Source organism: Halichoerus grypus, chromosome 9 (assembly GCF_964656455.1).
Source record: "Halichoerus grypus chromosome 9, mHalGry1.hap1.1, whole genome shotgun sequence".
NCBI classification, from domain to species: domain Eukaryota; kingdom Metazoa; phylum Chordata; class Mammalia; order Carnivora; family Phocidae; genus Halichoerus; species Halichoerus grypus.
The window spans coordinates 22,310,865-22,324,623 of NC_135720.1; the positions used below are offsets into that span (position 1 = coordinate 22,310,865).

Here is a 13,759-nt window from a genome sequence, read left to right on the forward strand (position 1 = left end):
GATTTTCTTATTATAAAAGAAATAAATGCTCAGTATGGAAATTCGTGTGGACTTTTGTTTTTGCCCTTTAAATTATTCTATGATGATCTCTGCTGTATCAACAAAAGCGGAAGGAGTCAACAAACAAATGGTCATCTCTGGAATGCGGCCTGAGCGTCTGCATTCTGTCTGCCCAACAGCATTGCAAGAGTTGTGTTCTGGCATGTGATCTAACTGAATTCTTTGTCATCTGCTTAGGCCCCTCTAGAATTGCTGATCAATTCTGGATTTTTTTTTTTTTTCATGGTTGAAGAATGCCTCTTGTCAATTAAGAGCCCGGAGTTTAGACGAATTACTTTGAAGGTCAGCACTTCAGGAAGGTGCCAAGATTAAGGAGAAAATCTATTCTCTGTGGATGATTCTTTTGCCCTAGAACTTTCTTTCTTTCTTTCTCCTTCCTTACTACCCTTTTTGCTTAAGACTCTTCAAGCCTAGGGCATGGATCACACATGACTGACCAGGTCCAATATGGCAGGCATTATTCTCCAGGTAGGACCGAGCAAAGCAAGAACAGACCGCTGTGGCCTGTTGTGGCTTCACTCAGTGCACCAGTCCTGGTGCTGGGATCGCAGTCTCGGGGATAAGTAAGCTTCCTCTTGCCAACTGCCTCTTGTTTTTGTAAGATCCCCTTTGAGAGTAAGTGAAATTATGTGAGAGCGTTTAACATAGTGACTGGTGCATAGCACTCAATAAATTTGCCAGAAGGTCTATTGGATATTTCTCCCCATTTTCCTGGCTTGCTTGACTTTGCAAGATAAAATGCGTAAGAAAGTTGTTCTGTGTATCCTGCAACGTTAATAGAGAAGACACTCATCCAAATAGACAAGATTATTTACAGGCAGCCTCTGCTGAACAAGGCTGAGGCCTAGGAGACTAGTTCACTTCAATGAACTGATCTGATTTAGACCACCTCAAATCCCTGGTGAAAATAGGTGGAAGTATAAATTATAAATTTAAAAAGAAAAGCAGATTTGACTGAAAAGCTTCTCCTGATAAAGCAGAACAAAATCGCTTTCAGGAATTCTTAGTAAAATATTTGCTGGGTAGGCACAGTTCATTTGTTAGGATACCCATACGGAATGTACTGGATCATTTCTTGCCAAAAATATTCTTTTGCAATCGTGTAGCCACGAACTGTGCCTTCTTGCAAGCCCCAAGATGAGTTGCAGATGACACTGGATACATTTAGTAACCATTTTTAAAAACGTAGCTAATTCTATCGATAAAACCTGATTTTCACATATTAAAAACAAGCACATTGGGTAAATGTGGGAACTTAAATCTGTACTCAATGGTTGAAACAAGAAGACAAGGCAGGAAGATGTTCTTTTTTTTTTTTTGCCCAAACTTGTATTTTGCAAACTGGCCTGTAAAATTGTATAAAACCACAGGCTTCCATGGTGTGAAATAATGTATCAAATGGAAACAGTAATGAGCACAAATGAACAGCTTTTGTTAAATAGCCTCAAGGAAAAGGATAAACAGTGGCTTCTGATCCAGATTCTGCATAACTCCCTTTCTTATTCTGATGCATTCTCCTAAATTAGAAATTGTGGTCAGCTCAGAACTTCTGTACGTAGCTAAAAATATCTATCAGGCGAACAATGAAAAGCCAAGTTAGGTCTGGTTTGTCAAAAAGTAGAGTACCTGCTGACAGCAAGCACCTCATTGGTCAGGGTCTGGGTTGAGTCCTGGCTGCACCATGGACCTCAGGCACACGACCTGTAAAGTGGGAACCCCGTCTGTAAAACCCTACAATAGAAGCATCTTCTATGAAGTGAGAATGACGGAAATTCCTAGCGTTTGGGGCTTTGAGGGTTGAATACGCAATTAAAGTAAAGCCCTTAGCACAGTATCTGTCCCCCATAGCATGGAGCAGAAGTTAGTGCTCATTATTAGACTTTCCAGCCTCTTGAGTTGTTTGTGGGTTTTGCCTCTATGGGAAGGGAGACGGCGAGAGAAGTCTCAGAAAGTGCAAATGGAACTGCTCTTCCACTGGCTGGAAACAAAAAAGAAAGGCAATCTCAAATGCCTCTGGGTATGTGGTGTCTTCTATAAAACTCTAAGGTAATTGCAGCGGGAAGGAGGCGCAGGTAGCACTTCTGAATATTCAAACAAAAATGTTACTGTGTTAATGAATCTAGGGGCTGTTTTTCTTTGTTGACTCAAGGCTACTTTTGACAGCATCTTCTGGGCATGTGCATGCTTATATTATTTTCTAGGCATGGGAGTGCTGAGGCTTCTTCCTGTTTTGTTATTTGTGCTGGTATGAAGGCAGTCATTCTAATTTTGTAGTAGATTTTTACGGTGAGGAAAGGGGAGGGGCCCTCCGTAAGGTCACGCGGTGAGGTGATCCAAAAGGGCACAGAAAACTTGTCTCCGTTCATGCCATCCAATGTGGGCACACCACCACTTATGCTCATAGTTTTCTTGTTTCCCATTCTTTCCCAGTTTCCCCTTGGCAAACAATGAACAAAGTGGTAGAGCACCCAAAAGCAGATTGGGACAGAAGAGCTCCTTCTGGTTCCTACTGGGACACGCTCCCTTCATTTTGACCCTGTCCACCAAACCTCAGCAGCGCAGCCCAGCACCCAGTGTGTTTGTTCCTTTGTGTGAAAGGAGCACAGACGTAACCTACAGGATAAAGGGACATTCTGGAGACAGAAACCTCTTGGCAGGTGCTCTTCAGAGGAGTTTAGAAGTGAGCGGGGCTCCACACATGCTCTCCCCTCACTGTTCCCCAGCTTCTCGTCTTCCCACCTTCCCACCTGTCCCCCAACACATCCTCCAAAGTCAGAATTATACCTCAACTTCCATTCCTAAGAGAGCTATAAAAAGGCACGATGAAGGAAAGTCCTAGCCAGGATTTGCTATTTGCAGTAAGATAAGCAAATCATTAGCATGGTCATCCCACAGGCACAACTAAAAGTTAATAAAATTTGCGTAGGTGGAAAGTCCACTGGCTCCTTCCTTGGGGGGAAATGTTCCTTCTGATATCAGCTGATGTGACACAGCGCATTTTGATCCAGCTAAAACAGGTAAGAGTTACCTCAAAACACCCACAGGAACTATAGTAATTTCAGGGCACCCACACAGCAAATCATTGTTTCTTCTACAAAGAAGGAGATGGGGTTGGGGTAGAGCGAGGAGGGGAAAAGTTGAGAGAGAAGGAGGAAGAAAGATATGTACACAGAGAAGGAAGAAGAAAAATAGTGTGTTCCTTTCCTCATTTCCTTTTTAATCAACAACTAATATTGCATCTTGTTCCTGGATTCCCAAACAAGGGCATACAAAGATCCTGATTTGGGGGGGTCTTAATTTTTGAGAACAAGAATCGTGTGTCTATTTTATAATATGCATCATATTATTGTTACTGAAGATCAATTCTACCATTTCTCAATCACATGCTTCAAATATGTATCGAACTTACAGATATAAATATGGAAAAAAGATTGTCTCCTGAGACACTTTTGTGGCCCTTTGGCCCAGAGAGAGTGGGAACTCTGAAATGACACACAGTGTGTGACCAATCTCTACAACTTTTAGGCTATTCAAGGAAGATTTTACTCATCGAACCTGCTTGTCTGCATATCTGAGTTGCTGGTCTATGGCAGGGCCAGCTCTCACAAATTTCCTCTGGAGTTTCAGAAACTGAACAGAAACTGTTTAGTCAATTGTATAACATATCGGACTTTCTTTGAGAAGAACTTTTTCAAAAATCAGATTTTGATAGTTGTTTATAAGAATACGAATGAGAATGTACAAAAAATGGTGCTGGCAGAGAATAAATGGAAAAAAATATGCCTTTCTTGGCTCAGATAGAAAATGTCCATGATGAATCTCATCAGTCTTACTATATCTATTTTTCATAAAAACATAAACAACAAATTACTTAAAATCCTATTAGTGTTTACTCAGTTTACATTTAATAGTTGTTCTCAATATTTGTTACTTATCATAGTTCTTAAAACTCCTGATTTTGTTTGGGCAGCAATGTGCCCAAGCCCTAAGGATAAATCATAATTTGTTGAAGCCCTCATGGTAAGCTCATTTCCTTCTCCCACTTGCTTTCCCAGCCTCCCGTGCAGCTGGTTCTAGCCACGTGACTCTTCTAACCAACAAAACCAAGGGGAAATCTGCTGACAGGCTTTATAGGAAATATTCATTATCCTGATGAAGAGACAAACACAAGGGGAGAGCTCCCCAAAAAGATTCTTCCTCTTCCTGCCTTGAACATGGTTGCAAAGGGGGTGATGTTTGGGACTTTACCAACCCTTGAGACTGTAGGTAGCAAGTCCAAGAACAAAAAGCCAACACTCTGGAGATAAAAAAGTAAACAATAAAAAATGCCTAAGTCTCAAATGATAATACGGAGCAATACCATCCTGAAGCTACCTGCTTACAGTCTTCTTGTTTTGTGAGATATTAAATATCTTTATTGCTTAAGCCACAGTTTGATGGATATTCACTCAATAAATACTGAATTATTTAGGCATTGCTCCTGAGGCTTGGGTTGCAGCAGTAAATCAAACACACAACCTCTCTGGCCTCACAGGGTGTGTACCAAGCCAGAGGAGACATATGCTACAGAAATAAAAGAATAAACATAGAAAGTGCCAGGTAGTGGTAATCATTATGGAGAATATAAAGCAAGGTAAGGAGATTGAGAATAATGGAAAGCTAATTTATATTGATTATTCATGGAAGCTCTTCTAAGAGGTAATCATTTGAACAGAGACTTGAATGAATTAAAAGAGTGAGTCAGGTGGATAGCTGTGGGGGTTCTGTTACTTGCAGCTGAAAGCATCATTAACTTAAACATCCAATAAGTTTGTAGTCATTCGTCAAAACAGAGCTCCAACATCATTTCTGGGAGGTCTTCCAGGACCTCCCACTCACTAAAATCAATCCCTTCCTCTTCTAGGATAATTCTTCACCTTAGACCCATGCACTATTATCTATACCATGTGCCTTCTTCTACTTTACTTGTTGAGAGAGCTTATAAAGTCACTTTCTCTAGACATTGAGACTCTTGAAGGACAAGATCAATTCTTAGTCACTGCTATCTTGGCTCTTAGCACTCGGTACTACTTCCCTAGTGAGCTCCATGAACACACAAATAATTATTGACTTGACTAGAGCTTCTGTCCTTTGAATGTTCTGGATATAAATGTGTGGTTTCCACTGTAGTGTGATTAAAAGTGGGCACCTACAGAAAATGTTGTTAAGGTGTGATTATTTTTTGTGTTGAAGAAATTTGTCTTGCAAGCATTGAACCAGCTGACTGCTTCAAGTCTCCATGAAGGTGTACAGATTAAATAGGTCACTTAGGCAGAAAATCTTTGGTTTCTATTTAGGAGACAAAAATATATAAGGTGGTTGAGAAGCAACCTGGTTCCCTATCAGGTACATCTGTCTAATCACATTATGTCCTTGGTCTTTGGAAAAGGCTATCCAAAAAATGATGTAAGACCACTCACCTAGATTAGATAATTACAGTCTCCTCAGTATTTCTCCTGGTAGGGGAGGAAAACGTTCATTTTGTTTACTGATCTTGAAGGAATGCCCAACTGTGGACCTTCCCTCTTAGGCAACCCAACTCACACTCACTTCAGTGCAGGAAGAAAGCATATGATTGATTTAACACAAAATGAACTGGGTTTTACCATAAAATATGACCTAACAAATATTACATTTTTAACTTCAAAGGTGAAGAGAAAGGAAAAGGGTATATGAAGAAACTTAAAACATCAATGAAGGCTTTAAAAAAAAACAGAAAAGAGTTTGGTTTTAGGTACCTGTGTGAAAATTTAATAAAGAGAGGATCAGCAGATATTAAGTGTATTTTTATATTAAATCCAGGGTTTGTAGAATAAAGTAAATAATGTGCTTTTTAAAAATTTCCCCTTCATACACTCTCAAACAAAATAAAATTCCCTTCCTTTATGTGTTACATTAACAGATAGTAATATTAGTAATTAATATTAATTAACGTTTGCTTTCCATTTAAGCCAATCTCTTACTTAAAAATCAGAAAGGAAAATAATGTTTTTTAGATTGTAGGGATATAATGATCTGAATTTGTATGCTTCACAACATTTTTCTGAATAACGGCTTAGAGTCAGCTGGTATGTCAATAAATGAAGACTTACGAATCACTTTTTGAAAACACTTGCTAGATACTTTTTCTTTAAGTTTGCATTTGAGATTTCAAATTACATTTTCCGTATTTCCTAAGGAAACAGGTATCATACAGTTCCCATCACAAGCAAAAGCAAACTTTCAAGGAATCTAGACTAGGTTGGTACATATAAAGTCTTCATCACGTCTTTACAAGATCACACTTATAACACCAGAGACAGTTCCTGAACAAATAACTTTGAGACTAAACTCAGATATAAAAGCCCAAATTCCAGAAAAACTTATCTTGGCACATGCTGGTTTGCTTGGGATACCCTGGATGCCCATCCGTGGTTAAACAATCCAAATCTCAAGGTCCTTCTCGGACCCACTCCCCCTCTCCACCGAGAGAGACATCTCATCTTCACCCATCAGTCAAGGTTAGTTTAGCAACAGCCCAGCTTCTGGTCTAGAACCCAAGTGACACCAGGGACAAAGATGTACGGGGGAGGTGGTGAGATTTGATGACATGTCTCGCGTAAGCTGAGAAGCTGCAAATGAACGGGATACATACACTTGAATTAATGGAGAAAGTATGAGAGCTCTTTGTCATTAAAGGGGCTGCTTTGGATAGCAGTTGGAGACATATTTAGAATTTCTGAGAGAAGCACTTTCATACTCATCGTTCTCATTTTTTTTTTGTTACTCTTCCTCTTTTTCCTTCTCTTTTTGTTTGTTTACTTGGTTGGTTGCAAGTCTTAGCTGATTCTCTTAACTAGAAGGGTATCTGCTAACACAAAAGTCAACAAACTCACAGGAGACAAAAGACATTCTTGGTTTGATTGCTCCTCATAAACGTCAGTGCTTCCAGACCACATAATGTCATAGAGTTATTTGTAATGCTTCTTTAAAAGGGTGACAGGGTTCAGAAATAAACTGCACATGGTAAGAAGAGCCTCCCATGGGTTATCCCTGCAAAATGAGTTGCAAGGCTTTGGGAGTGGTGGTGGTTTCCGGCCATTAGCGTTACTAATCAAGGCCAGCTTTGCATTTATGGAAATCTACACAAATCAGGATGTACAATTTTGCTATGTTCACTCAAGCAACCCTGCCCGATTTCTTCAAGGTTATGCTCAAACAAAACTTTACTCCAATTATCTTTGATTGGAATGCTTTATTATTTTTATATATCCTAGAGATAGAGTCCGTGAAGTAGATGCATTAGGTCCATGGGTCACAAAAATCATATTTAGTGCTTCATGCCCACAGAAAGCAATTACTGTCAACTCTCAATTAACCTCGTTATCAGAGGAAGCATTTGTGGAGACAATACAAATCCTAGATAACCTACCCATGTCTTTCTTGCTGCCACAGCTGCAGCTGAGGAGAGAGAGAGAGAGAGAGAGATAATGGGTGCGCCAGGCAAAGCTTGGGGCTCAGAGGTCTCTTCAGGAAAATTTGAGCAGAGGTGCTACTCTGCCCCCTTATTATGCCCCCTGCCTTTCTGCCCTGCACTGGGAAGCAAAAATAACATTACTTTCCCTGCAAACTTTGGGCTGACAAACAAAAGGTGAGGCGCAGAGGAAGACAGGAGAAAGTGGTGTGAGGCGGAGGTAAGATGTGAGGCCGGCAATCACTGGCAGTCAGAGCCTGGAGGCCTCTGGGGACCACAGGCAGGTTCTAAGTGGGGGCTGTGCACCTTGCTCCTTAGGAAGCTCCAGCCATGCCCAAGGCTCTCAGGGCACAAGGCGAGTGCTTGGGTGTTTTGTCCTTTCAGATTTCTACTGTGTCAACCAACATGGTAAAAGGTGTTTAATTACAAATGTCATAATTAATCGTTTGCACACATGATAAGCATTCTTATACCACAGATGCCTACAGGTATAAGGACATGCCCATCAAATCAGGTCCCAGGCATTGATGTTACTCCCATCCTTCAGACGAAATGTCCCAGGCCAGGAGCCACAGGAACAGTAAAGATGACACCTCTTCATGTGATTCCAAGCGCCTCTACTCCAGAAAGGGTTTGCATTTTAACAAGGAAGAAAAACTTCAGTGATAAAACCACACTGAAATTCCAGACCCTGGTGAGCAACTGGGGTACAGGGGAGACACAGGAGGGGCAGGGGAGAACCTCAGAAGTCACAGCAAAGACAAGGGCACACCAGGAAGGAAAGATAGGAAATTAACTTGGGGAAAGAAAGGCGAAAAATCATAAAATTATGTTTTAATAAAGAAACAGTTTGTGTTAAAATGTTTATAAAGAGACACATTTGTGTCCTTTGTAAATATGACTTTGCTATAAAATGAATGGAGTCTGGCTGGAAAGAAGCCATTTATCAGTTTTTTGCCTCAGAATAAATTTCTGTTTATTAGCTTGAGAAACTGGGGAAATAGATGCAAAAAGTCAAATGACAGTAAGAAACAGTGGAAAACATAAGATTTCTGGGGAATATTGTCCAGATTCTTCCCAATACCAAGAGAAATAGAGACAGAGAGACACACAGAGAGAGAGAGAGAGCAATGTAAGAGAGGGACTTCAGAAAGTACAACCCAGCAATCGCACTACTGGGTATTTACCCCAAAGATACAGATGTAGTGATCCGAAGGGGCACCTGCACCCCATTGTTCATAGCAGCAATGTCCACAATAGCCAAATTATGGAAAGAGCCCAGATGTTCATCGACAGATGAATGGATAAAGATGTGGTATAAATATACAACGGACTATTACTCAGCCATCAGAAAGGATGAAATCTTACCATTTACATCGACGTGGATGGAACTGGAGAGTATTACACTGAGTGAAATAAGTCAGTCAGAGAAGGACAATTATCATGGGTTTCACTCACATGTGGAATATAAGAAACAGCACAGAGGATCATAGGGGAAGGAAGGGAAAACTAAATGGGAAGTCATCAGAGAGGGAGACAAACCATGAGAGACTCTTGATTCTGGGAAACAAACTGAGGGCTGCTCGAGGGGAGGTGGGTAGGGGGGATGGGGTAACTGGGTGATTGGCATTAGGGAGGGCACATGATAAAATGAGCACTGGGTGTTATACACAATGGATGAATTATTGAACTCTACACCTGAAACTAATGATGTATGTTGGCTACCTGAATTTTAAATGAAAAAAAAAGTTGGTTTTTAAAAGGCAAGTGGTTGTAAAAGGGAAAGTGACTCATAATAACAGGGAAGATTATGAAAAATGTAAATATTGACTATAAAATATCAATGGGTAAGCCAAAAATAAGAGTTAAAGAAATAAGTGAAGCTGCTCATCTGATTGATTCATTATTCTTTAAATTCTTCTGCGAAGCTCATCAGGTAGGGAAGGTGCATACATATGCAATGAAATGTGATGTTGTGACTTCTGGGTTAAAAAGGGAGGGGTGAAATTAAAGGTATAATTACTTCTTGTCCCTTTTTCAAAACACAGAGAAAACAACAAAAATAGTGGAACAGAGGAAAGTATCAAATGTCATCAAACAAACAAGCAAACAAAAAGTCCCCCATCCTTTTTACAAACCATGAAGCATATAAGGACCAAATTCAGGAAGGACACTGAAAGCTGACAAATATCTCAAGTCTCAAGCAGGTGCAAAAAGTTTCTGGCCAAAGTAATGTCAAAAGTGTCTAAAGGGCGTATGCAATGTGTCTTTGATGAGAGTGGTAAGAGGCACAGTTTAAGCCCTAGAGGCACAGTTTGATACGGCATAACAGAGCGAGAGGCAGAGCTAAGAGAAAATGTGTTAATATTGTATTCCTATTTACTTTTGTATTGTGTTACTGTATTCCTTCTAGCCAAGGAAGACTTCCAGAGGCAATGACATGCCTATAGAAATTCCAAGGGAATAAGCCAATAAAAAGAAACAAAAAACACACAGACTTGGATTTTCTAGATAATTCTTTCATGCACAGAGTATAAATCTTTATACTTTGTGCCAATGGAAATTTTCTCTTAGATGATTATTCTGATAGAAAGTATTTGAATTTTAGATGTCAAGTCCAAAGAAGGAAATAAATAATATGGAAAGCATCTAACTGTGTCAGGTTAAGCAACAGAATTTGAGAGATTTGCTAGCTGGTTTCAATCTGAGCACGCATTTAGGTTTTCAAAGGAAAAAGACGAGGGAATGAGCAGAGGAGTGTGACCAGATTATCAGAATCACTTTGTGTTGTTTTCAAGAGCTAAGGACTACTTCATCCAAGAAAATATAATTCAGTACATAGAAAAAGCAATTCAGTGGTGGTCTGGGTGCTCGCTAATTGATCTTAGAACAAGCATCTTCTACCAGCTATAGACCTGGAAGGATTTAAAAAATCCTTCTGACTCTGCCTACCATGGACCTCAGGCTTGATACACATGCTAGACCAGACCACCTGGGCTTCTTTTTTTCCTATATGTTGGCTGGCAAAGGAAAGTTCTGATTTGAATTAGGTTAACACGCTCTTCCTTGTTTTCACAATTTGAGATTTACAGGAGTTCTCTCCCTCTTTTCCTGGTGATCCACAGGTTAAAATCGATAGAATCTCATGGGGCCCTGGTCCTTTAAAGAAACATGGTTTATGGACGGACAATGGATGATTAACGGACTTGTGAAGGAAATCAAGCAATGGAGGGAATCTAACAGAAAATAATGAAAATCAATGAAGCCAGAACAGACCCAAAACATGAAGCCGCATTTACTTAAGTGGTATTAGCCAATGGCAGAATCGGGCGAGCGAAGCAGTATGAGCTAATGCTGACTTCCTCTCTCAAGTTCAAAAAATACTAGAATGGTCATAGACCCAAGGACCATACATTTCGAGTTTAGGCTGCTAAAGAAACTGCTGTGGGTTGAACTGTGTCTCCCTAAAATTCATAGGTTGAAGTCCTACCCCGCCCAGTACCCAGGAATGTGACTGTATTTGGAGGTAGGGCCTTTAGAGAAGCAGGTAAGGCTAAATGAGGTCATTGAGGGGCCCTAATCTGATATGACTGATGTCCTGATAGGAAGAGGAGAATAGGACATGGACACACATGTGAGGAGAGCATGTGAGGACACAGGGAGAGGCCACTTACAAGCCAAGGACAGAGGCCTCACAAGAAATCAACCTTGCGGATGCCTTGATCTCAAACTTCTAGTCTCCAGAACTGTGAGAAAATAAATGTCTGTTGTTTAAGCCCCCAAGTCTGTGGTGCTTTGTGACTGTAACTCTTCTTTTTCTCTTAGAAGTCTGAAATAAGACCCAAATTTCTTTTGTGGTTAGATGCATTCTAAATCATACTCACAACCCCAACAGGAAAGGCCAGGACAGCTAACATCCAGTCGCGGAGCGAGATGAGCTTCTTGAGCTGCCTTTCTTGTTCTTGGTTCCCACTTCCTCTAGTCAGGAGACTGGAAAGATCAGTCAGCACGCAAATGCCAAAAAAGACAGCTTGGATGACCTGGAGGGAGACAACAGCTGGCGTTAGCTCGGGAGATCTAAAGAGGCCACAGCTGTAGGACAGCGAGCGAGCAACAACTTTGCAACATGACATATGATAAGAGAAGATCAGAAGCATATTTAAAAAGCTGGCCCTACAAATAAAAAAAGAGTAAGATATTTACAAATTGCTATCATAGGTGAGAAAATTCATCCTAAAAACACTGCTTCCATTTTTGCTCACCTCAGGACCAAATGCAAAGTAAGCATGCACATACATGTCTAAATAGGCCCGATAGAAAGCAGTATCAAATACCCTAACGACATGTCCATTATTTTGAAAATATCGTATCTGTAATCTAGTTATATTGACTAGTGGGGTTTAACAAACATCGAGGAAGCTCAAAGAAAAGAATCAAGGTAGCCTGAATAATAATTGAGACATTTTGTCTGATGTGAAGAACTCTTCCTATGATTTAATCTCCTAGATTCAGAAATTTTCTCGCCAAAGGTAGTAGAAAGCTTCTAGTCCTTGAGTCACAGAGAAATCAACTGAATGCAATAATCAAAACTGGTACAGAGCGATTTTCTGTTGTCAAACCTAAACGATATGACTTCCTTCTCAGGTTTTCTGTTTCTATGAAATAAAAATCTTCCCAAAATAATATAAACAGAGATAACCCACACCATATTCCCAAAAAAGCTTTCAGTTGCACATTCCCAAATCAATTACAAATTAAATTACTTACATCAGCTACGTGTAACTTGGACTATCATGGGGGAGGACACTGAAACACTACAACTGAGTAATCTGTGAAATTCCTAAAGTGGGGGCAAAGGTATTGATGATCCAGAGCTGTGAGTAGAGGCAGGAAGCATACTGTCATATAGTTTAGCAAATGAAAATTCAAATTATGGAAAGGGCAGAAAGTATATTCCCTGGGCTCAAAGTGACATCCATTTAGCACCAAGAATAGATTCAGGGTACTTTTTCTGGTTTCTTCTACCAGAAATCATTTATTGATGGTATATTTATAAAAGATACAATTTTACTCATTACCTCTTTAGAAAACAAAAAAAAAAGTTTTGTGTAAATGTCCATGTTGGCAATGGAAAGAACCTGTGATTGAACCTGTGATTGAGTGGATGAGTTCCTCCCTGAGGCACAGAACAAAGGGAAGAAGGACCCTCAAAATCTTGTGTTTCCATCCTTTAGCATAGCACTGGCACACTCAGATTGCCAATCATTCTGTTCAAATTCTTATCTAAGCCATTTTGAAAATTCTGAATAATGGAGATGCCATTGTTGGCCTTAGTCAAACAAACAAATCCTGAAATATTTTTACGTAAAATCCAATCACTGTGGTCTTCCAGGCTCACCAAATCCTGCCATTATTAGCCAATCTTATCTAGAGTGATGTTCTATTCCTTCTTATAACTTAGCCTGTCTTTTAGCTTCAATGACTTAAGGTTTATTTGTTATTCTTTCTACAACCAGAAAAACCAGAGTGGGAGAAGCTGAGTCTGCCATAACTGAGCATGGTCCAACTGAAGGTTGGCAAGAATCATGGTGTGATGACCAGAATTAATTTCAATGACTCAGGGAATAATTTCACACTTAGCAAAACTTTCCATACCATATCTTATCACTTTAGATGTTTGATCTTTATGTCAACCTTAAGGGGTTTTTGAGAAATTGGGAGTAACCAGGCTGGGGAATAATAATCTCCATGCCAATTTGGCCAGTGAACATATTAAAAGGTGTCCTACATGATCAATTACCAGGGAAATGCAAATGCAGATGGCAATGAGATAGCATTTCTCACCCATATAATTATCTATAATTTAACTCTGACAATACCACTGGTCATAAGGATGTAGAACAACTGGAAACCCTATGGTGGGAATGCAAATTGGGACAACCCCTTTGAAGAATACTTGGCAATATATAGTGACTTAAAGATGCATATACTCTATTATCTAGTGACTTCATTACAGAGGTATTCCCTTGCTGAAACTCTCATACATGTGTTCTTGTCACATGCACACAAAAGTTAATTTCTGCATTCATTGCTTCAAAAAATCAGCCTATATGTCTCAATTATTGACTGGATAAATAAACTGTGCTATACAATGGAACTCTAAGTACATATCAATTTTTCATTCTCACAACAAAACATTAAACAAAA

The 13,759-nt window shown here is 39.8% G+C and overlaps 1 protein-coding gene across 11 annotated transcripts in view; it reads right to left on the reverse strand.

Moving 5' to 3' along the window:
* AIG1 (androgen induced 1) overlaps nt 1–13,759 on the reverse strand; it is a 241,706-nt gene that overhangs the window by 180,778 nt on the left and 47,169 nt on the right. For all 11 annotated transcript variants that reach the window (XR_013441065.1, XR_004921755.2, XM_036106692.2 and 8 more), the window contains exon 2: nt 11,437–11,592. Coding sequence is in view for 9 of the 11 variants with exons in the window: in XM_036106692.2 (XP_035962585.1) it covers nt 11,437–11,592 (156 nt within the window). In the remaining 2 variants the exon portion in view is untranslated. The remainder of the gene's footprint in view (nt 1–11,436; nt 11,593–13,759) is intronic.